This window comes from Hirundo rustica, chromosome 9 (assembly GCF_015227805.2).
Source record: "Hirundo rustica isolate bHirRus1 chromosome 9, bHirRus1.pri.v3, whole genome shotgun sequence".
NCBI classification, from domain to species: domain Eukaryota; kingdom Metazoa; phylum Chordata; class Aves; order Passeriformes; family Hirundinidae; genus Hirundo; species Hirundo rustica.
The window spans coordinates 24,867,363-24,891,007 of NC_053458.1; the positions used below are offsets into that span (position 1 = coordinate 24,867,363).

The 23,645-nt window shown below is 42.5% G+C and overlaps 1 protein-coding gene across 6 annotated transcripts in view; it reads right to left on the reverse strand.

Annotated features, from left to right (window-relative positions):
- The window catches only part of TPR (translocated promoter region, nuclear basket protein), a 33,336-nt gene that overhangs the window by 695 nt on the left and 8,996 nt on the right, over positions 1-23,645 (reverse strand). The window contains exons 13-50 of one of the 6 annotated variants that reach the window (XM_040073510.2): positions 23,162-23,269; positions 22,422-22,648; positions 21,228-21,391; positions 21,010-21,149; positions 20,771-20,919; positions 20,348-20,510; positions 19,959-20,093; positions 19,077-19,217; positions 18,751-18,919; positions 18,122-18,288; positions 17,754-17,906; positions 17,109-17,225; positions 16,260-16,463; positions 15,986-16,170; positions 15,653-15,800; positions 15,149-15,286; positions 14,489-14,620; positions 14,098-14,228; positions 13,503-13,713; positions 13,203-13,349; positions 12,636-12,834; positions 11,787-11,992; positions 11,218-11,279; positions 10,116-10,324; positions 9,540-9,812; positions 8,606-8,754; positions 7,711-7,794; positions 7,208-7,408; positions 6,730-6,861; positions 6,122-6,212; positions 5,483-5,667; positions 4,531-4,599; positions 3,824-3,918; positions 3,067-3,173; positions 2,297-2,392; positions 1,984-2,140; positions 1,219-1,337; positions 429-527 (exon numbers count right to left, since the gene is read on the reverse strand). In XM_040073510.2, the coding sequence (XP_039929444.1) occupies positions 429-527; positions 1,219-1,337; positions 1,984-2,140; positions 2,297-2,392; positions 3,067-3,173; positions 3,824-3,918; positions 4,531-4,599; positions 5,483-5,667; positions 6,122-6,212; positions 6,730-6,861; positions 7,208-7,408; positions 7,711-7,794; positions 8,606-8,754; positions 9,540-9,812; positions 10,116-10,324; positions 11,218-11,279; positions 11,787-11,992; positions 12,636-12,834; positions 13,203-13,349; positions 13,503-13,713; positions 14,098-14,228; positions 14,489-14,620; positions 15,149-15,286; positions 15,653-15,800; positions 15,986-16,170; positions 16,260-16,463; positions 17,109-17,225; positions 17,754-17,906; positions 18,122-18,288; positions 18,751-18,919; positions 19,077-19,217; positions 19,959-20,093; positions 20,348-20,510; positions 20,771-20,919; positions 21,010-21,149; positions 21,228-21,391; positions 22,422-22,648; positions 23,162-23,269 (5,662 nt within the window). Of the gene's footprint in view, positions 1-300; positions 528-1,218; positions 1,338-1,983; positions 2,141-2,296; positions 2,393-3,066; positions 3,174-3,823; positions 3,934-4,530; positions 4,600-5,482; positions 5,668-6,121; positions 6,213-6,729; positions 6,862-7,207; positions 7,409-7,710; positions 7,795-8,605; positions 8,755-9,539; positions 9,813-10,115; positions 10,325-11,217; positions 11,280-11,786; positions 11,993-12,635; positions 12,835-13,202; positions 13,350-13,502; positions 13,714-14,097; positions 14,229-14,488; positions 14,621-15,148; positions 15,287-15,652; positions 15,801-15,985; positions 16,171-16,259; positions 16,464-17,108; positions 17,226-17,753; positions 17,907-18,121; positions 18,289-18,750; positions 18,920-19,076; positions 19,218-19,958; positions 20,094-20,347; positions 20,511-20,770; positions 20,920-21,009; positions 21,150-21,227; positions 21,392-22,421; positions 22,649-23,161; positions 23,270-23,645 lie in introns of those variants that run through there. The other 5 variants (XM_040073509.2, XM_040073505.1, XM_040073506.2 and 2 more) reach the window with 5 other exon arrangements.

Sequence of the window (23,645 nt, forward strand, 5' to 3'; positions counted from 1 at the left end):
GCACTAACAATATCTGTCATACTTCCAATAAAGCTTTTTTTTTTTCAGTGAGTACACACTGATATAACTGGAACCCTTAATGTACCAAATGGAAATTCCTCTAATGCTAAAGCCAGAAGTTTCTAAACTGCTGCCCTAACAGTTTTGAAACCTTCCTTTAAAACCTTAAAGATCTAATGCCCTCTACTTTCTCTCTACTGATAAGAGCCAGGTTCCACTGCAGAAGGAAGTTTGCCTGTGTGAAACCTGCTCAGCCTAACACACTAAACCCAAACCAGAGCTCTTAGGGTCGCACGCCTGTCACCTGCACTGGCTGCCGTGTCGCTGCCTGTCTGCCAGCAATGCCAGCCTGTCCAGCTTCACACGTGGTGCCCCCAGGAGGACAGGGCTAGAGCCGTGTTTGCAGCAGGCTGGCTGGAAGCACTTACCCCTCTGCCTGTTGAACTGCCGGCCACGCACGCCCGTCCTCAGCGTCGGGGGCTGCAGCCGGACACGGCGCAGGGACTTGGGCTGAGTGCTGCTCGTGTCTGTGGGGAGAGGCAGTGCAGAAAGGGTGGCTGTGCCTGCCAGGTTCTCACTGCTCATCTTTATGTTTTGATACGTGTTGTGCTTTCTTTACTTTAGAATGATGAAGGTGCCTCCTTATTTCATTGACCTCTCCTCTGATACAAATAAAAGCTTCAAAACAAATAAGTCTGGGACTTCTTTTGCTATCTATACAAGGTTATTTGATAACTCAATAGAGATTAACTTATTGTTGTTTCACAATTTAATTTAAAATATTTTTAAAGTTGACATCAAATATGCCACTGGATAAATCACCAAAGCATCAGTAACGTTTGCTCCTTGAATATTCTTACTTGGCCTACTCCAGGTACTGCGGTCCAAAGAAAAATGGTTTGCCAAAGTACCGAAGAAATTATATAAGCACCAAAATATGATCCTGCTCTAAGAAGATCTGAAGAGACCTTAGAGCCCCTTCCAGTGACTAAAGAGGCTCCAGTAGAGCTGGAGAGTGACTTGGGACAAGGGCCTGGAGGGACAGGACAAGGGGGAATGGCTTCCCACTGCCAGAGCGCAGGGTCAGATGGGATATTGGGAAAGAATTGTTCTCTGGGCGGATGAGGAGGCCCTGGCACTCCAGGGTGCTCAGAGACTGACTACCAGCCATGATGCTGGACAAAGGAATTCCCACTCTTAATGAAAAGGTACCTGTACCTGCAGATGAACTCGAAGGAGGATCCTGACTAGTTGAAGGAAGATCTGACTCATCAGATGCTTGAACAGATTCTTCTTCTTGCTGGCTATCGATTTCTAGACCTGCTTCTGAAGTAATACTAGAAAGGAAGGAGGGGGAGGAGAACCATGTAAGTGTATTTGCATAGTTTCAAAAAGGTCCAGAAAAAGTCCCCTGTCTTGGTATACAAAGATTCAGTGAAAATCAAAAGTAAAATACAGCATAAAATGATAAACTGTCCCCTTTTATATCTTTACTTCATCATAATACAAAACATAGCAATTACTATAAATACTAAAAGTTGCATTTGTAAAGCAAAAGACAAAATTACTTGTCTACAAAATTCAGTAAGGACTGCTTATTCCAGCCCTGTGCTTCATCTTTTGCACATGCACTGTCTTAACTGGGTGACTCAGTCATGTGTGTGCCTTGCAGGAGGATGAATTTTTTCTGTTTTACACAGGAATGCCTTAGTCTTTATTCTACAAATGGATGCTTCAACCTGTGCCTTTACCATCGGTATTTGACTAATGTAGAGTAGTCAAAAAATACAAATTTTTCTTTTTTTTTTGGTGACTTTTATATTAACTTTGTTAAAGCACAAGGAGAAGATCAGCAGAAAAGCATTGGTTCTGGATGGAGTCAGATTGTCCTGCTTCACAGCTTTATAAAACGCTGTCTGAGGCGCCCCTGAGTGACAGTGAGCCTGTCAGGAGTGCTAGTGAACTAAAGCAGCGGTACTTTACCCTTCAGACTCTGCCTCTGCGAAGACCTCGTCGGCGTCGTCGCCGGCGCCGGGCTCGGTGGTGGTGGACAGGCTGCCGGTGGAGGTGGTGACCATGGGCACGGACTGGGACGCGTGCTCCGAGGCGTCGGCTGAGGCACTCTCCGTGAACACCGTCACTGGGGAGCACACACAGCCTCAGGCCCTGCCCACAGAGCCCTGGGACAGCGCAGGCAGCTCGGGGACGGGCTGCCCAGTGCTCCTGAGGAGCAGCAGCGCTGCACCAACCACGGGGAATCATTCCCCGCTTCGCTCTGCAAACCTCTGCCACTTACCCGGTGCTGCCACTTGTAACGGTGTTGTGGGGACACTACGACCCCCTGATTCCTCCTCGTGGGCAAGGAACAGTGGGGTTTCATACATCCCTAAACCTGCAACACAGAGTTTCAGTGACAATCCATCCAAACAAGCCGCTAAAAAAAGGATTAACCAATGTCTTCCCTCTGAACACTTGATAAAATCCAGTCACTTGTATTTAAGCAGATTTTTGTTATTTTCTTTTGACTTACTGTCAGAGCTGAACATAATTTATTGGAAGGTAAAACCTTGATGAAAATATTACTGCTTGTTTTTTTAACTTTCATCCTTGCCTTATGCCATTATTTTGCTGTGAGTTTTCTTCAGAGAACAGCCTGTGTTCCATGCCAACAGGAATGCCGGGGAAAGGGACAGATTCAGACCAACAACAAACACAACAGCCTGGACATCTCTGAGCAGATAAGGATATAGCCCAAAGATTTCCTTCCATTTGCTGTTTTCCCCTATTGCTTCACTAGAGGGAAGCTACAACCAATTGTAAAACTGAAGTTAAAAACCATTCCTTCAAATATTTCATTCAATTTCAAAATCCTAACACAACTAGGAATGTAGCAGCTTGAAGATAACACCTTCTCACTTTCTGTGATTCCCTCTCTGTTGACAATTATTTAAGAGTTGCAGGTTTCCAAACTTCAACAATTTCCTGAAGCAGAACTGTGTTTTGTTGACTGAATTCTTTCTTTTTCACTCAAAGACCCATGGCAAAGAGAGCCCAGAACTGCTTTACCTCCTTGTGATGCCAGCTGCCCAAGATCAGAGTGACTGGAGCTGGTTTGTGGCATATCTTCAGGGGGCCCAAATCTGAACCGAGGAACTCCAGCTACCTGGGGGGAACTGGCAAAACACAGACTTAAGGAATTATGCAACTTCCCCAAAGATCGGAGCAGAGGGGAAGAACTTTCTGACCAAGAGAACAAGTTATGCCTGAGACAAAATGAGCTAATACTGACCACAGGAATCAGCTGAGCTACTGCTAAATAAACAGCATTTAGCTTCTCAAATTATTAGGAATGCATTCAAAATTAGTACAACAGTCATCAAGAGAATATTTACTTACCCTATGAGTCTATGAACTCTCACAATTTTAACTGGATTGCTGGACATGTCCAGAACATCCCAAAAGTAAAAGTCAAAATAACTTTTCCTACTTTCTTTGGCAATATTAACAGGGAGGGAGGAAGAAGAAGGAAGGAAATTGAATAGAACTTTTTTTGTTTGTTAAATCTCTTCTTAAATCACCAGGTAACGATACACTGGAGAATAATCACTTCCTAATTTACCAATCAGTTATATGACACACAATTCCAACAATAACTACTTATCTGCACATGCAGTTATCTATCCTACTAACTAGCATGTTACTCCAATCATAAGTTCATATAATTTAAATTTATTATCTTTTCACTGAAAAACAGAAAGAAATAGAATAAAGAATTGAGAAAAGCTTTTTTTTTTTCCCCTTTTTCTTTTCCACATCTACTTACTGAATGGCTTCTGCAAATCCATCTGTACGATGTGGAACTACAAGAGTTGGTGTGCTTGGAACTGTTCTGTCCTCATCATCAAAGAAGTGCTGCTGCTGGAAAAAAAGAGACTGATATGAGAGCCTACAATGTATTTCCAGTTTTTACCAGCTGAGTTAAAGGTTGATTTTTCCACATAGTCCAGCAAAACTAAGACAAGATTTAGCTCTAACAAAATTCTTGTTTTATTTCAGACATCTCAAATTGATGCCTTTGATCTCACAGGACGTACTTTAGTCTGAGTCTCTCTTTTCTCTTGCTGAACCTGCATTTGTTCTGCCAAATACAGCTAAATAAAGGGTTCAAAATTAGCTGATGGAGACAGCATAAATTAGCCTTGCTCCTTTAGGATGAGGCTGAACTTAGTATTATTTTTTCCAGCAACACAGCCACTTTGGCTTGAAAACCATGTAAATAGAATCATCTTAGACAAAACCAATTGAACCTCTTTTGAAGCTTTTGTTTCCTGGGAGTTTTCTAGTCTTTGCCTTCTATTAATACAGGAATTAACAGGAGTAGGATATTTTCTGCAAGACTACAGAAACCATCCCCCCCACCCCTGGCCCCCAAAGTCAGCAGCCAGGCTTCTTTAAAAACCAAAATAAACCCCAAGAGGTAGGGATATTCCCTCAAAGCACATCTATAATAGTAGATTTTGATACACTCACCATTCCACCTATCCCAGGGGTCAGCTGAAGTCCTCGCCCCACTGACTGTCTTCGAGTCATCTGGATTCTCTTTACGGGAAAGAAAAGAGGGAAGTCGTGTGAATGTGGTCCTGGAATTCTAACAACATACAAGTGTTCAGTCACAGCCAAGGATAGCAGCTAAATGAGTAAGTATAGCAATCACGGAATCACAGAATGTCCTGAGTTGGAAGGGACGCACAAGGATCATTAAGTTCAACCCCTGCATGAAGGACAGGCCCAAGAAACCCAGGAAGACCCTGAGAACATTTGTCCAAACACTCGTGGAGCTCTGGCAGCCTTGGGGCAAGCCCATTCCCTGGGGACAATGTGTATATTCTGGGCAAGTGACAGTAATATTTTACTCAAGTCTCTACTGAATACAGAAAACTTGCACACAGAAATATTCTGATACCAAGTCTCAGCACAAGTTAATGGTAAAGGATCATTTCAGTCAGGATATTTTTGAAGAATTCCTGTTGTGATGTTTTAATTTACAACATCTACTGGTCTTCAACAAAGCATAATCATGGGTCAGGCACTGACTGTGAAAGGTTTACCTTGGAAAATAAATGGCAACATTCCTTTGCCCCGTCTACACTGGGGCAGGGACTCATAAAAACCCTCCCAATGTGAGCTACAATCTGGCCAAGAAAAGCTTTTTGAGTGGAAATATCATCAGCCACTGACTGACCTAGCACTGATATAATATAATAAAGATTCCAAGAAAAAAAGCAGTAAGGCACTGGGGATGGATTTGTACGTTCCCTGTCCAGCCATCATCTGCAGGATGACACACACTAAATCGCTTTGCTCAGCTACCCATTTCTACGATGCTGAACATCTGGCAACATTTTTCCCAGCGGTTTTTATTTATAAGAAATCATACAGCAATTTTTTTTCAGTCTCCTGAGGTGCTGGAGCTGGTTTGTACCTGCACTGGGGGCCCCAGCTCCTGGGGAGGGGCGTGGATGGTGAGCCGTGGGGGCAGAGGGTGCGGTGGCCTCCGCGGGGACTGCGGGGGCCGCGGGCCCTGGCGCTCGGATGCCGACGACGGCTGCTGCTCCCTCAGGCTCTCGTGGGGAAACGTGGACTCTGCTGCACTTGTGCTTCCCTCTCCTACAACACAAATACACAGGGGGAAAACCCTAGGAACCAAGTCGAAAACACGAAGGCAAATCTTCCAATTCTGCCGTGCATTAACACACTTTTCCCTTGCAAGCCTGGTGAGAGCCCCGTATTGTTATTTAAAATCACTTAAAGAGGACTAGTTCCAGGTACAACACCAGCACTGAAACAAAATATTAATTATTCAGGTGCTGATTTGGAGACAGATTAATCCACTGAGCCATTAAGTTTCCACAGCAACCAGAGCTTGCAGGATTTTCAAAGGGATTTAGAATAAATCCAGAAAGAATCCATTTCAAAAGAATCCACACTACACGTTGAAATGGCCTTTAGTATTTCACTTATATTTTTACTTTTAAGTGCAGATTTTAATACATGGAAAATAGCTTCTACATTTCCCTCTCCCTACATACACAGACTGTGAAGAAACATGGAATAACTGTACCACTGTTTTGGGAATCTGCTGCCCTCTGGTTGCTTTCAGCTCCTCCCATGCTCTCTTCAGTCTCTGTTCCAGGATCTGTACCATCGGCACCCTAAAATCCCACATAAAGAGAGCATGATTAAACAAATTATAGGTTGTAAAGAGAATACAAGAGCAGTATAAAAGCATTCAGAAAGCAAACGAACTCAAATATTTGACAATCTTAAAAGATTTCTGTATCTACAACATTAAAATATTGAACTGTATGAGATTTCAGAAGTTTTGAGTATCTGTGCATACACATACCTAAACAATGTAGCCACTGTGATTTAGTAACAACAGACAGTGAAATATCCAGCTCTTCAAAAGCCTCACCAGCTTTGCAACTACAGCATTTGCTGCTGGCTCCTGTACACTGTATTCACATTCAGCCCTCTTAAACATTTCAAGTTGATTTTTCTTGTGAAAACACCAGTTATAAGAAATCACCATCACCCAGCATCAGTCTCAACTTTTGGGGATGAATTCATACCAAGATTTTCTCTTCCAAGCATTCACATCTGTGCATTCAAGCTATGATTATGTTGCAAGAAATTTAATAGGCTATGAAAGAAAGGTACAAATCTCACCTCAGCATCATCTGCTTCATATCCATCATTGCCATCAGCACTACCAGTTCCCTCATTGCTGTCATCACCTTCATCTCCCATTCCTGTGTCTTCATCATCATCCTCATCCTCCTCTTCCTCATCATCATAATCCTGTGATGAGACAATAAGAGCCTTAGGGAAATGCAGAAAAAGGAGTGGAATAGGCTGGATGTGGTGCACAGATCAACACCCACCCAGATACTCCCTCTCTCCCTCTTCAACAGGACAAGGGTAGGAAAGAAGAGGAAAAAGAGGAAAAGCCTGAGGATTCAGATAAAGGAAAGTAAAAGAAAAACTCAAGGTGAATTAGCAGGTAGCTTTAAAACACTACAAGTTCAGGCAACATAAATACAGACCACTTACTTAGTCAAAAATATTTTGATTAAATTAGTGCTCCTTGGCGAGTTTTACATATGATGAAAGACAAAATCATAAAGGAATTCCATGATATACATACTTCTTGCTCCCCTTCATTTTCTTCATCATCGTCATCTTCATCATCACTATCAATTACAATCACATCATCTCTCTTGGACTGGCCATCCTGAGATGAACAAGTGTTTTGTTGGTCTGACTGAAGGGATCCAAGATCTATTGGGATAGACTGGGAAGTCTCCTCGCCATCCTCCATGGGCGCGTACTCCCCCTGTGTCACACCCTGCCAAAGACCAAAGGCAATCACCAGAACAAACCAAATTCACTGCACCATATACAACAGCAAGAGAACCAGACTGATGCTTCGAGGACACTTACTGCTGCTCCTTAAAAACTGACCAGACAGTGACAAAGAGAATGTGAGAGGTGACTGAACAGTTCAAGTCTAAACTTTAGAACATTTTAAAGTGGCTTCCATGGGAAACCTGCACGATTCCATTTGAGATTTCACTTCGAAATTTACTGAGAGTTTTGGGGGCAGATGGTTATTTCTGCTGAAGATTTTTGCTCTTCAAATATGCTTACTTCTCCAATGGAATCCTGTGAGTCTTGATTGTAGGTTTGTGCCTCCACCTCTCCATCAGTGCTCTCTTCTGCTGTCACTTCCTCCTGGAAGGACAAACATTTTGCTCATTTAAAACATATAATTAGCCCTAAACATGTCTGAGGTGTTTTTGTTTTTTTCACTTCATTAATAAAAATTATCTTTTCCCACAAAAATTATGGGCAACATTTTCTCCTGCTTCCTTAGCAATGCTTTTATCAAAAATCTCACTTCCCTGCCCTGGAGAAATACATCTTCCCCAGCCCACTGGACCTCAGCATAACTCAATCTTTTCAGGACGAAAACCAAATCAACAAAGTTTCCCATTCTAAGTCCAGAGTCTCAGATCCTTAAGTGATAATGTTCTTATGCAATCCTGCCCTTTTTCTCTTATGAACAGCCCTCTGGCACAGAGTTAATAAAAGCCAAAGCCATCTTTAACACTGTAAGGTTCTGTCTCAATTTCATTCCTTTTTCACAGCACATCCCAAATCCCTCACACCAACATTCACATGCATCTTCTGTAGGGTTTTCTAGCAACTCATCTTTGCTTCCCATCTCCTAAATACTCTGTATTTTTGTCCAGAGTTACTGTAGAGACCTTCTGAACCACACTGAAAGAAGTCTGAACTTCTTCCTCTTCAGTTCTAGGATACAGTCCTCTCTCTTCCATCCTACAGGCTAAGATTTACATCATTCATTCTAACTGGTTTAACCTCTGCCTTTTTAGATACCCAAATATAATTGTTTCCTCCCCAACAGATTAGGAAGTCAATTAAGAATTCACTGATTTACTCTGAAGTAACACATTTTTTCTTCCCACTCAAATCCTAAAAAGGGACTGATTAAGTAGTAGCACTTTATGTTTGTGCAAACCTCAGGCCCAACTCTCTGCATGATTCTCAGTTTCTTTGAAGTAGGTGCATCCACTGTTTCCTCAGAGATCTGGTCTGAGTTCTCCACAGTGTTGTCCTCCTCTTCCTCTCGGGAGCGTTTAGACAGTGAGGAACTGGGCGTAGCTGAAACTTCAAAGACCTCTCAGTTATTTTCAGAACAATACATGTACAAACCAGTAATCAAAAGCTTTGGTATCTTCCTCTGAAGATCACCTCCATTTCTGCACTGAATCACAACAAACAATCAGAACTGCACTGAGCTGTGCAATTTTCCTAGGCCCGAAAAACATCAACCCCATTAGTTACAAGTCTTAAGCTCTCAGGCCTTTATTCACAACTTGACTGACCCTAAGTATAAGCCTCAGGGCACAACCCAAATATTTCTTCCAACATCTCTGCTTTGGACAAGTACACCCAAAACTTTTAAGAGAGTATCAGCAGGAAAAAGAGAACCCCAATAGTTTGCAGAAATGGTTTTTTGGGGAACAAATGTTCTATTTACACTGTGTAGGACAACCAGATGTGCAACAGTGTATTACAGTGAGTAGCTTTAGAGTACTTCCTATATTTTAAATTCAAGTTTAAGCAGCTTACTCAGGGCTCCTAAAATTAACCTTGCTCATAGTGCCATGGAAACAGAGCCAGCAAGGTTTAATGCATTAAATTCCAAAGCTGCTCTGAAAAAAATTTTATTTTCTTTCTACTTTAAGGAAAGCAGTTGCCAACAGCATTTCAGAGGCACCATTTCTGACAGCTCAAGAAAGAAACATAACATCAGAAGTTCTTAAAAAGTACAGTAAACTAAGGGAGGGGAAAAAGGCCCAAACTGAAGTGAGGCCTGGTTGGCCAAGGGTCTAACTGTAGCCACTTACAAGGAACCACTGAGCAAGGCAGGCCTACAAAATGACACCAACCTGTGCCAAACACGGCTGTGGAGGTGGAGGGCCTCTCTATCTGGGAGCTCTGCACCACCTCCACGATGGCAGGGGCCGGCTCCTGAGCTGCAGGCTCAATCTGAGCGTGGCTCTGCTGGGTGGGCTGCACGAAGGCAGTGGCCTGTGTCTGCTGCTGCACAGTCAGGATGGGCTGGGGCAGGGATGTCTGCACGTTGGGGCTGGTGGAGCGCACGGAGCCACTGGCGCTCCCGAACACTGGGACGTGCTCCACGGGTCCTTCCGACTGCATGGCTGGAAGGCAAACAGTGGCACAGTCAGGGTCTTCATTCATCCAGCACAGCTCACACTCTCCCTCTCAGGATGCCCTGAGCATGCACATTCAGCGTTTTGCAGATGAATTAATGCTATGCACATCTCTGGCTGAGGAACCGTGAACTTCGCTGCAAGTAGAATGGTCACGGAAGTGCGACACTCCGAGAGATGCAGGGACAATGACACTGCCTGAGGCCCTTCCAACTGACTGCCACCAACGTTTCAAGGCAAAGGTAGCACTACTGGGTACTGAGGATCCTTACACTACACTGAAAAGCTCACCTTCCTGAGTCTCCACCTGTGTTGTTGGCATAACTGTGGCTGTGGGCGTAGTGGTGGGATTGGTGACTGTGGCAGGAGTCACCATTGGACGGATGCTGGCTCTTGGAGTAGACTTATTCCCAGCTATTGCAGCAGCAGTCACTTTACTGGGAGTTGATACAACAGGAGTTGGTTTAATGTTTGCTGTTGGAGGATCTGAAGTGCTGGCACTGAAAAACAGAAGATTGGTTTCATCATGGTACAGAAAGCAGATTTTAAAAATAACAAATATATTCTCATAGCCAGAAGCACTATTTTTTTAAAGCTTTTAAATTTAAAAGCCTGACAAACACCTAAGGAATTCCAAACTTTTATAGTTGAAAGGAGAGAGACACACCATCAATAGCATTTTATCCAGCTTGGAGAACTGAACTGTTTTCTTCCAAGGTAATCAAGTGGGAATCTAGTAACAGATCAAAATGTTCGTACTGTTGACAGTGCTGGGACTTCATTACAGTGAGTAACACATCTTACATCAAAACTGATTCACTCAATGCACAGCAATGTCATCTCTTGGCTGAGAGAAGGGGCAGCCAAATTTTAGGAGACATTATTGGAAGTCTTGCTGCCTAAAGGGCGCATTCACAGCAGCTGAGAGGGAGTTTGTAACCCCAGCTCAGTAGTACAGCAATATTTCCCATTTTAGAGCTTAGGCAAATGACTATCCTGTCATTTGCCTTATCTGTCCTTAGAGTTATCTGTTCAGTCCATTTCTCATTCTTGCACAAGGAAGATCCTTCCCAAAACCAAAAGGGTTAAAGTTAACAATCAAAATTATACAACTTCAAAACCCCTGAAGTCTGAAAACATTTAAAAAAAATCTTCCATGTTTCCCAGACACCATGTTCCTTGCGGTTAATGTGCCAGTTTACAGCTTAAAAGCCCTACTGATTAGACACAGCTGAGAAAACAGGAGGAATGTATTATCAGTCAGTATCTTTGCAGTTGTTTAAGAAAAATTATGAAAAGCCAGAGGTTTGCTAAAAAGAAGAGCAACTACACCAAGAAGTGATAAACCCAAGAAGTATCAACCACAGAAACTCTGCAAACCCCTTGAACTCACATTCCTCTTTCACCTGAAGCTGGAGTAGACTTGAGTGAGATTTGCCTCTGCTGTTCTGGGACCTATTAGATAAAAAACAGAAATATCATGCCATGTACACATGAAACAGAGCAGGCAACATGGAAAACACTTCAGCACTATGCTAACAAGTCTGTGAGAGAAATGCTTGTTAGGTATTTACCTGGCCAGACTCTGTAATTATGGAGAATTCTCCAAACCAAATCTTACCAGCCGTACCAAGGCTGGAAAATAAACTGATAACTGCTCAGGTATTTTCTGAAGCTTCGAGACATGAACCAATTATACTGAACATATGAGTAAAATACAAAAAATAGAGGGCAGAATGTGAACAACTCTTTGGCTGATTCACAGTGAATGGCAGAACTGCCTGGTCGTTGGCACTGTGAATTCTGATTAGGGCAGGAAATTCAAATTAAGTTCTGAACCCTTACTGAAGCCAACCCGTGTATTTCCAAGAGCAGGGCATAGTGGCATGTGAGTCCAGGCTGGGCAGTGGTGGCCTGGCTGCTGTGCCAGGGCCGCCTGGCAGGACTGTGTACATTCTGTACCTTGTTTGTGGACTCTGGGGGCTCATCCCGCTGCTCGTGGTGCCGCTCCTGCTGCTCCCGGAGCTCCCTCTCCAGGCGGCAGATCCGCCCCTCGTACTGGGACTTCAGCGCGCTCATCCGCACCTCCAGCTCCGTCTTCTGCTCCTCCAGGGAGCTGCTCTTCTGCTTCCACTCCTCATTTTCCTTTGTGAGCTGCTCTTTTGTACCTGGTGGAACAGGAAAGGGTCCAACCTTGCTGAATCTGCACACTGAACACCTGGGTGTTGTACCAGGTCACTGAAGTATTCTGAAATCCTAAAAATGTTAAGCCATAAAAGGAAATCTGGGAGGCAAAAGGACCATTTTTTCTTTTTAAGTGGAATTAAATAAAAAGAAACTAAAGATAGAAAAATATGTAATAAATATCGATAAATAAAAACTCAAAGAAGTAGGCCCAAAAGAACAAGATGTTTTCAGCAAGCTCTTACACCATCATTCCTCTCAGTGACATTTAAAACCAGAGGACATAATGTGTTTTGCACCTGTACATTTAGGGAAGGAGAGAATTACCCAAGCTGTTAGTAGGGCAAATCTACTCTAATCAAGAGAATGATCAAAAATGGGGGTTATGTTGGCTGGCCAAAAGTAAGCAAACCTTTTTCTATGTCCAGTGTGCAGTTACTTATGTACTTGTATCATCCCCTGGAGGAATTAAATTTTAAACTTTAGAACAATCCCTGTAGCATTCATTCTAGAAAACACTTTTCAGTAAAATATGAAGCAGGCCATATTTTTCAAGCATCCTGTCTAAAGGCTTTTCCATAGAAATGATCAGAAATCTCTAAGGACAGAAAAAACTAATTACAATACCAGCTAACTGTGCAATTTTCTGCTTGGCTGCAAGCAGGGTCTTCCTTGTTTTCTCTTCCTTCTCAGTGATCTGTTGCCTGAGCTGTTCTTCCTGTGTAGTCTTCTCTTGTAGATCTTGATGGAAGCGGGCCAGTTCTGCCTGTAGCTGCATTATCTGCTCCTGGAGATTTCTAACTTCAGTTTCCTTTTCTGTTATTGTCTAGGGAGAAAGATTGTTCAACCAACCACTTTGGCAAATATAAGGCCCAAGTTCCAAGGAGCTGATATTAGCTGGCCACTTGATTAAGGTTAAAAGGCTTCTTATCAACAACAGGAGTTCAGTCCTCTCTGAATGCAAGAGCTGGAGAACAGCATTCTCCTTCCCACTTGTTCCAGGAAATAATGTGACACTCACTAGACACAGGATTTACAACAAGCTTAAGACCCCTCTTTCCCAAGAAAGCAGAGGCACAATTGGTCACTTCCCATATTTCTGTGACACACATTCAAACACCCTCCCATTCTTCACCATCACACACTTAGGACTGCAGTGGCGAACAGTACTCTGAAATTACTCACTGTTCTTACCTTTTGTAAGCTTTCAACCTGAGTCTCCAAATTCTTTGTCTTCACTTCAGCTTGACTGAGAGTGTCTTTTAGCTCTTGTACTTCCTGGGCAGAAACTTGGTCTTCTTGTGGTTCTGCCAAAGGCAGAGTTGACGCTTCAGCAACCATCTGAAAGGCATCAAGTGGTACAAGGCTGAAGGGGACTATCTGATCACAAGGTCATTACTTTCACAAGATGCTTTTATGAGCCAAGTGATTGGTTTAAAAGTTCTGGGCAAGCCCCAGGAGCGCTAAGGAATACTCCATTTCAGTTCTATCTACCTTATCATGCTGTGCTTTCAGCTCCTCATACTGAGTCTTGTACCTGCGACCAATTTTCTTGACCTGTGTTATAGTTTTCACTTTTTCCTGTATGTCAGCCACTTTAGCATCCAGTTCTTTCTGCAAAGTGTCCTTTTCTGTTCTGATTTTAGTTACTTCATCCTTCAGGCTCTGAACAAGATTCTGGCTTGTAGTCAAGGATGCATTAGTTCTAAATGACAAGAGATCAGAGAGAGATGCAAATGAAATGCTTGAAAACACATACATTTCAATATTCCTTATTTATGTAACACCACAGGCATTATCTGTAGTGGATTATGTTTTCTAGGATTTTGCAATACCGAATAGAATTTTTTCTACAACATATTACTTTGGAATAATTCCAGCTAATAGACAGCTTGGAAAACAACTCTCACTTCACCTTACCTGCTTGTTATCAAGTCACAGAAAGAATACCAAAAGTTTCACAGTTACATGGAGACACTTAAGAAATTACACTTCAATTATATAAAAAATACACAGCAGTTATAGATACAGCTATAATCAGAACATTTTGCTTTGCACAAAACTTTTTACAAATTGTCCAATACCACACCTGGCAACTTCTGCTTTAAGCCTGCCAGTTTCTTCACTCATCTGTTGGACACGTTTGGCATTTGCCTCCCTCTCAGAGAGCAGCTTTCGATACTCTTCGACATCAGTGTCCTTCTGCTGGCTCAGTAGGTGCTGAAAAGGGGGAAGAAAACAGGGACATTTTTGTAAAATAATTACACAGTTATAGCCAAAATATCTCTTCGAATTAGAGACACTGCTTTTGCATCTTGATATGAAATACCCAACTCTGAAGCTGCGTGAACAATGCTTTATAGTTCTAACATATTTCTTAGTTTTTTATTCTTCTTAAGAAAATTTAGCACTCCTTTTAGTTATTTGACTGGTGGGCCTTTTTTCCACATTATGTTCTTTGAAAGGAGGCATTTCCCCACCTGAGTCCGGGCTTTCCAGCGTTTAACATCCTCTTCCAAGAGCTTTTTCTCTGCCTGTAGCATCCCACTCTTCTCACTGAGCTCAGCATTCGACTCTTGCAGGGGCAGGATGTCTGCCTCGAGCTTGCGTACCTGAGAAAGCACAGTAAGGGGTTACGCTCAGCAGCCAGTTGGAGGAAAAGAAAGGGGCAAAGACAACAGCAGAGGATGATCCTACAGAGAAAAAAAAATATTGGTGCGACTTTCCAATCTCAGATGCTCACTCTATACTTTGGTACAGGAAAGATTATTAATGTTAAAATCCAATGCACTGGATTCCACTAAAATAAGCAGTATCTTCCCTTCAAACTCTAAGCTGTGGTCTTCTTGTGCCATTTTTAATTTAATTGCTGATAATATCCTTGTTCCTGGTATACCCCTAGTGAAGAATAAACACTGACTTTCAGGTTCATCTAAATGGAAGAAAACTTCAAGCTTTCCAATGCTGTAGGTGGACGAACGTCTTTCAAAATTCAAAATGGAAAGTTTCCTGATTCGTCTATGACTTCAAGGAATGATTATAATGTAAATAATGTATTTACTGTAATTGGCGATGGTATATCCCAACATTTAACTCATACACTGAATATCTGAAAGGTTTATGTGAAGCTCAGTACTAACCTTTGCTTGTATCTGCTGTAGCTCTTGCTCCAGCCTCTCCTTCTCCTCCCTTAACATCTTGTTGGTTTCTATGAGTATGTTCATGGTCTCAGTTTTCTTCATTAATTCTTCATGTTGTGCAATGGTTTTTGCTGTTACCTGTGGAAAGAGTTAACTCAGGTCATTTGTTTTGCTTGCACGTGCACATATACTCCACGTGGATGTGGTAAAACACCAGCTTAGAAAGCTATCATGGCATTCATGTACATTCAAGACAATGGGAAGCAGGAGATTGGGGAGGGGAAAAAAAAAGATAAATTATCTTTATTTTCTCTAATTATGATATTTTGGAATTGCCACACTCTTTCACAAGACTCAGAACAAGATACTCCATTTGGTTACAAGCAATCCCAGTTAAAAACAAAAACCAAAAACAAAATTCTTTCAAAAATTCATTTTTGGGCACAGGCAAGCCCAGAACAGCCCTGTACTCATTGAAATCATAAGCATTAACCCCAGGCATACCTGCACCTTCTCTCTCTCAGCATTGAGGCTGTCCTGCAGCTCCTGGAGCTCCCTCTCCAGGTGCTCCACTCTCTGGCGGTACCGTAGGCTCTCCACCTGCGCCACCTCGAACCTCGTCTCTGCAATCTCCTTCTCCCGACGGATAAACCTGCAGGGAGGAGTTCAACACCACATCACACCAGGAGAATGCTCTCATGTAGCACAACCACCTCCCACCAGCAAAAATGCACTTGAATTTTTAATATTATCCTTCAAGTACAAAGTAGTACAGAACTACTGAAGTTCAAATCTAATTTATATCCCCCAGGAGAAGGAACCCAGAGTTAAGGTTACCTAAGAATTTCCAAGATTTGTTCCTGGGATTTGCCTTCCTCACTAAGAGAAACATTTGCTGCAGTTGGGATGGCTTCTTTCATGGAAGTCACCATTTTATTGCTCATGCTCTCCAGCTGCTCATGTAATAATCGATTTTGTTTTTCCAGATCCTCACAGCGGGATGCAAGTTTCGAAGCTTCATCCTACAACAAAATCATTCACTGGCTGTGATTTCTGTGGTTGAATTTCTGTTAACTGAAACAACCCACTGAAACAACAAAGCCCATCACACCTTGATCATTCTCTCTCTCTCTTCCCAGGAGGCTTTGGATTCCAAGAGCTCAGACTCTGCTTTCTGAGCAGCCTCCTCCAGCTGCTGCCTCACCGCTGCGTTCTTGGCGACTTGCTCTTTGATAGCCTGTAGTGCCTCCACATCAGCAGCATGAAGCATCAATTCCCGCTCATACTTGTTCTGAGCTTCAGAAGCCATCATTGCCTGCACAAAACCAGAATAAATTACCTCTGCTACCCTTATGTATGTTTGACGCGTACAAAGAGACAAAATCAAGTGACCACAATGCAAAAAGAAAACCGCTGCCCAAAACCTCTGCTATTCTCAAGTACAGGAAACATGGAAATACCCATCTACTACATTTGGAGTTGGATTAAACAGCCAAAAGCTTTTCAACACCCTTGACACCAATTAGCGCTGCTGGAATTCTCATCTGTGGAGAAGTAAATTCCTTTAAAAAAACAGCTGATAAGAAGACAATCTTCTCAGCTGCTGCTAAATATCACTGCCCCAGAGTAATAACAGACAACAATTATCTTTTGGGTTAGAAAAATACTTTCCCCATTGTCTTGTTGGGAGCGTTTTCAGCTCCCTCCTTAGGGTATGGGGGCAGCAATTCATTAAGACCAGTTCATTACATTCCCAAACTAATCTTTTTACATAATGAAACAGACCTTAGAAATCTATTGTGTTCGATAAACAGCTGCTCCCAAAACAGAGAATGCGCTCTCCCAGCACTTTTTCTGCCTCCAGCACTCCCCGAGTAACAAGTTTAGTTTTGAGTTCAACTGAAAGCTAACAGGAATTTTGCTGGCCCTGGCTAAAAAGAGGCAAACAACACAAACATACTTGTTCCTGGCAGTCCCTTCTGGCCTGTTGTTCATTATTCAGAGCTGTGCTGGCTCTCTGAAGAGCTTCCTGAACTTCTGACTGCACAGCTGACAGACTCTTCTTCAGTTCTGAAAGCTGCAGTGACCGGGGAACAACAAAAACAATGTAAGAACAAACCCAGAACTAAGTGGCAAAGTATTTGCAGAGTACTGAACACAGTCATTCATAATGGTGATCATTTTATTACTTATAGATTAAAATTAGCCTTAAAAGAGACAAATACTTTGTATATTTTGACTTATTAATATACGGAGCTCTTTCCCAGTAAAAATATAATCCTTTACTTTCAGTTTGGGCCTGCAGTCATTCTAGTTACAGTAATTTTGTTTCCTTCTGAAACCTCTCCCAAAGGTTGTTATTTATGTTTTCCTGCTCAAAGTTCAGGCAGAGAGTGACAGCTTTAAACACACAATCACTCCACTGAAGTGACACTGTCAATGTACTGCTCATGTCTGGAAACCTCTCACAAGTTCAGGTACCCTGTGTACACTCTAAAAGACCTGGTTCAGGGCACTGCTACACCGTGAGTCCCAAGTGAAGCAGAGGAAGCTTTGTGAAGCCCATTCCTGGGGACTCTTGTGGGGGGGGATGGTGAGTGCATACCTGTTGTTCCATGTTCTCCACAGCTTTACGCTTCTCCTCCTGCAGTTCTTGTTTTTCTTTTTCTGACTCCATCAACTTCTTTTCCAGATGTGCCTGATATTCTGAAGACTCCTTCAGACGAGCTTCAACTGTTGTACGAACTTCCTCTGTCACCTTCATTAAAATCCATCAAGAGATCCATTTTTTTATTCAGTTAAATACATTATTCTGATACAAAATTGGAATTTTATTGACAATTTAAAGAAAGAATAGGTACTCTCAGCATCTAATTTAGAACAGCAACACTGAAGATGTGGAGAATCACAAACAGCGATGAATTTTTGCTCTAAAAGCAATTAAAGTAAATAAATAAGTAATTAACTACTTACTTGCTTTTCCTTATTGAGGGATTCCTCCAGACTAAGAACCATGGCCCTGTACTGCTCCACATTACTAGAACTAGTCTTGAGCCTCTCTCTCAAGTCATTGACTTGTTCCTCAGCTTGTCTCAGCCGACTCACAAGATCATCCACATCTTCATTTGTACCAGGCTGACCTGCAATATTAGAACACATTCATTAACTGAAGTTTAATTTAGTTCTAAACCTACTGTTCTCTTGAAAATGGAAGTAATTTTAGGATAACATGATAAAAACAATTATTTTCACAAAGCTTGCCTAAATAAAACTGTAAGCCCTCACCAAAATAAGGGCTTACAATAAACATCGTTGACTATTTAAAACTATGTAACCTAATACATTTAAGCTCCTTCAAATAAAAATAAAAGGAATCCTTTAAGAAGTTTTGCATTATTTTTCCCTTGTCAAAGACTGTTTGGATAAGAAATTTACATTAACAAATCATGCTGGTTATCACCTATCTGAATATGTGATTGCAGTCACAGAGTGGTTTATTTTTTAGTGTACTGTTGTCCCAATTCTAATTATTATAGACTGTGAATTTCTGCAGATGACAATGCTTAGCATAAAGAGAAATTACCAGTAGAGGAAGATTTTACCTTTCCCTGGAGGCCTTTGTGAGGACTGGGATGTGAGCTGGGCCTCAGTATTGTTCAGCTGCTGTTTCAGCATGGCACTCTCCTTCTGGGCGTTCTTCAGGAGCTCCTTTGTGTTCATGTGGCGGCTGGTCTCTGTCTCCAGCTGCCTCTTTAGGTCCAGGATATGAACCTGCAAGCACAGGGTTCTCAGTTTACAATTATTCCCAAATGGCACAGAGGCCAAGAGTGGTTCAACAAGTCAGGTAAGGAGAAGAACATGCTGCACTCTGGCAGAAGCACCTGGGGCTTTACTTTCCTTCAAACAACTGCAGCCCTTTTACACTCACCTCCTGATTCTTGGAAAGGGAATGTCTTTGTTCCACCTCACTCTCCAGTTTCTTCTTCAGCTGAGATATCTCACGCTCCAGCTTTTCTATCTGATTATTGAGTCTCTGCTTTGTTTCTGTTTCAGATCTCTCGAGTATTCCCTGAGAAAAGAGCACAATGCACTTTGTTTACAACACACCCCAGTAATTTTCTCCTGAATTACTGCAGCACTTGATACAAAGTTGTCACAACACTTCTCCCACCCCAAGAATAATTAAATAATAGGTAGATAGGTAGAAAATGATGAAAAGTAGCACTTACAATATTTGACTTAGCTTTGGAAGGTTTTATTAACCATGTTAATACAATAAATATTACTAGAAGAAAATTCATGCAGTCTAATGCCATGGACTAAAAAAAAACCTCTGGAAGATCTACCAGAGAAACAGAAATCAATCACATGATAAAATGTGCTTCCTTAAATACATTCTAAGTGTCAATATACATTATAACAAATTATATAAATGTATAAAGGTAAATATAACTTAACAGGGAAATCAACTACCACAGCAGGCACTGTTAAATTTTGCCATCATAAAAATTACCAAATCAATTTTTTTTTCTTTCACATTTGGTTCATACGTTTTGCTTCCATTTGATTGTGAAAATCCTTCTCACTAACCCAGAATTCTGAGGACTTTGCCCAGGTAAATAACAGACTATCATAATGTAGGACAGGAATCCCAAACTTGCTGAAACATTTTATATTGTGTCTATTTGTAACCACATACAAATCCACATCAAGACCCAATCACATGGAGCTTTTTATTTGATTTTCACTGGTATTTATTGAAAAGCCTGACAGACAGACCCAACCTGGGCATAAGGGTAGCACCACATACCTGAATTGTCCTCAAATTGGTGAGCAGCAAGTTCTGTCCTCTTTGTTCAACCAGCAGAGAGTCACGTTGCTGAGTCAGGCGCACATCTGACATCTTCAGGATATCCTTCTCTTTTTTCAAGTTTTCTGCTCTTACCTTGAAGACAGCAAATAATAAAAACTTTGTTGTCAGTCCCAAATCCATCCACTATATTTAGTATTAAAATCCACGTGAATTAAGCCAAAAATAGTAAGAACAGAACTACTGGACATTCCTGCTTTCCCTGCACTCTGAAACACCTTGGAATGTTCCTACATTTCCACTCTTCACTTGGGACATTTCAGGATAATCGTAAGGAAAACTCTGGTGCTACCTTGGAATACCCCGCAGCGCCACACACTGTTACTGACCTCTGCCACTGCCAGTTTTTCATTAGCTCCCCTCAGGTCCTGAGTCATGGTGTTAATGATCTGCTCCTGCTTCTGAGTGGTCGCTGTGAGCTTCTGGGTTCTCTCGTGCAGGGAGGTGATTTCCCGGCGATAGCCTTCCACGTTATCCTGCAGCATCTCGTACCTTCCAGGGAACACAGCAAAGCAAGTCTGCCACACTGCACTGTCCCACTCAGCAGGGGCACGCACACCTGTGTGCTTCATGGTTTTATGCTTCAATCTGCACATACATGCCTCACTCAACTACAGCTCCTGCTCTTCATCCCACCTGCATTATTTCCTTTATGTTCTTATACAGGATAGACAGTGTCAATGTTTAAGTGAGCAAACAATATCAAGCAGCCAGAGAACATGTAAGGCAATGATATTATGTAGCTGAATTACCGTTTGGAGGCAAATTCCAGCTGTGTGGATATCTTGGCATTTTGTGACCTCAGGTCTGTGACCTGCTCCTGAAGCTTTTCATTCTGTTCATTCAGAAGCCTGTCGTTCTCTGCCTTCTCTTTTTTATAGTTCTCAAAAACTTCCTGCAACTGCAGCAAAGAACAGACATAAAAGTGCTTACCAAAAGCAAGTAAAAAGAAATAGGGACAGCTTTGTGCAGTATCTACTGAAAAACGTACCTGCTTAAGAGCAGCCTTGGCCTCCACAGTCTCCACGGACTCACTCATGGACACTGGAGCAGGAGTGGCCATGGACTGAGGTAAATTTGGGCGCTTTGGAGTAGATGTAAGACAGATCTCCTCTGGTAACATGCCTGAAGCTAGAGGAAGGTAAATGGGGTTTTAAAGCAACACTTCTGCTTGCCACAGCAGATCACACAGCCCCTGCGCCCGGGTACCTTGCAGAGGAATGATGGCCCCCGTGGTCTGGGTGAGCAGGATGCGGAACATGTCCCGCTGGCGGATGATGGACTCCACGAGCTGCAGCTGGTGCTGCCGCGACTCCCGCAGCTGCTGTAGCTCACTGACAGCCTCATCCAGCTGGCTCTGGAGCTCAGAGATCCTGAAACAACAACAGCTGCCTTCAGCATCACGGACAGGCACATCCAGGTGTGCTGGGCCCCTTCCCACAAGGATGGTGAGGGGCTGGAGTGTGTCCAAGGAAGGGGCTGGAGCATCAGGAGTGGCTGAGGGAGCTGGGAAAGGGGCTCAGCCTGGAGAAACGGAGGCTCAGAGGGGACCTTCTGACTCTGCACAGCTCTCTGACAAGAGGGAGCAGCCAGGGGGAGTGAGGCTCTGCTCCCATGGAACAAGGGACAGGACAAGAGGAAAGAGCCTTCAAGCTGTTCCAGGGGAGGTTCCAGTTGGACATCAAGAATTCTTTCACAGAAGAGGTTGTTAAGCATTGGAAGGAGCTGCCTAGGGAACTGGTGGAATCCCCATCCCTGGAGGTATCCCAAGAAGGCCTGGACGTGGCACTCAGTGCTCCGGGCTGGTGACATGTGGGGCATAGCTTGGACTCGATCCCAGACATGTCTCCCAAACCTAATGATTCTGTGAACGTACGACAGAATCCTACAAAGTTCTGGGAGACAGGCCTTTTGGGCTGCCACTTGCAGATGAAAAGGAAAGCAGGCCTCACTCCTGAACAGCAGAATTCTGTTCAAGTAAGTAGCTTCAAAAATGTTAGTAGCATGAGCAGAGAGTCAGGCTAAGAACCTTTCCCACAGAATTCACACCTGTGGCCTTTACAGTCGTGATTTAGATATGCACACATGCAGTTTTTTCTTCAGCTAACAGGAATAAAAACTTAGTTTTTTGAAAAACAGCTCTGTTGTGTGAAATCAGTCATTAGAAGACTGATAATTACTTTTACTTCAGGTTTTGATGACAGGACCTATTATAAGATAAAAAGCTATAAAGCCATTTCAATAGAAACCCGAAGGTCCTGTAGTTTAATAAGAACTTGCTTTTATGAGTTACATAGCTGCTCCACACAATTAATAAGTCAGAAGTAAATAAAATGAAAAATGCTTGTATGAATCCCTGTTACTAGTTAGTACAAAGTTAATGAAAATGAAGAGGTGACCTACTTAGATGATGTTGTTTCTTGCTCCTCTTTTTCTTTTGCCTCCCCCAGCTCCCGAAGAGCCACCAGGAGACGCTGATTCTGCTGCTGAAGTTCTTGGATATTTCTGTAGGAGACCAGGTGTTGAGTGATCACTTCAGAGGAGCTGCTGATGTCAGCAGAGCTCACCGCTTCATCACGGATCACATGGTTGCCTCTGGCTTCCTCCAGCTCCATTAACAGCACACAGATCTGAAAGAGAACACTCCTCATGTAAGGCCTGCACTGACTATAAAGTCTGCCCTGAAAAACAACATATTAGGAATAAAGGACTTGGAAATTAAGGGGTTTTCCCTACAATGTGCAAACAATTATAACCAATAAATCCTTGTAAGATAATTATAGGACAGAAAAAATTGCTTGAAAAAAGGAAACAAAAGAAGGAAAAGTACATAAACTGCTCAGTTCTGTGAACAGATCACAGGACAGTCCAATCTAACAAAGAAATGATATAGATGAGTTTTCCATGTCAGACACTTAACAATATTATCATAAAGCAGTACCATTTCTATCCAGCTAAACTTATTCCAGTTTTGAAAGCAGAAGTACCATGCTGCCCTGAGGAGATGCTTTAATGTCACCAAGGCACTTAGGACAACCATGACAATGGCTGATTGCAACTTCCAAGTAAACATCTGAAATGCAGCAGCACATGAATACACCAACTGCAAACAGCACATTTGACCACAGCAACGTTTTTTCTACCTGCTGGGAGAGATCCTTCACTCGCACTTCCAGTCTCTGGCTCTCCCTCTCAAAGAAGGAGGCGTGTTTGTTGGCTTGGTCGGCGCTGTCCTGCAGGCGATGGATCTCCTGAAAGCACACCAACAGGAGCAAACATCACACCTCAACTGGACACATTCCTTTCCAGAGAGATAACAGCATGTGCAGACACGCCTGGGGAACCAAACTTCTCCTTAAATTTACGCTCCCAAGGTTAAACTCCAGGTGTTCCGGAATCAAAAGCCACCTTCTTTTGTAATGTATTGGCATATGCTTTAAAACTGGTGGGAAGGGAGCACTGAAGTCCAATTTTATACCAAATAAATACTAAACTTTGTTTAGTGAGCCTACTTTCAAATCAGAGATTGTAAATCACCACTATAAAAAACTACAAAATACATTGTTTCTGTAAAATACTTTGTACAGTTCCAGAAATCTCAAGCCAGAAAGTCCAACATATCTTTTC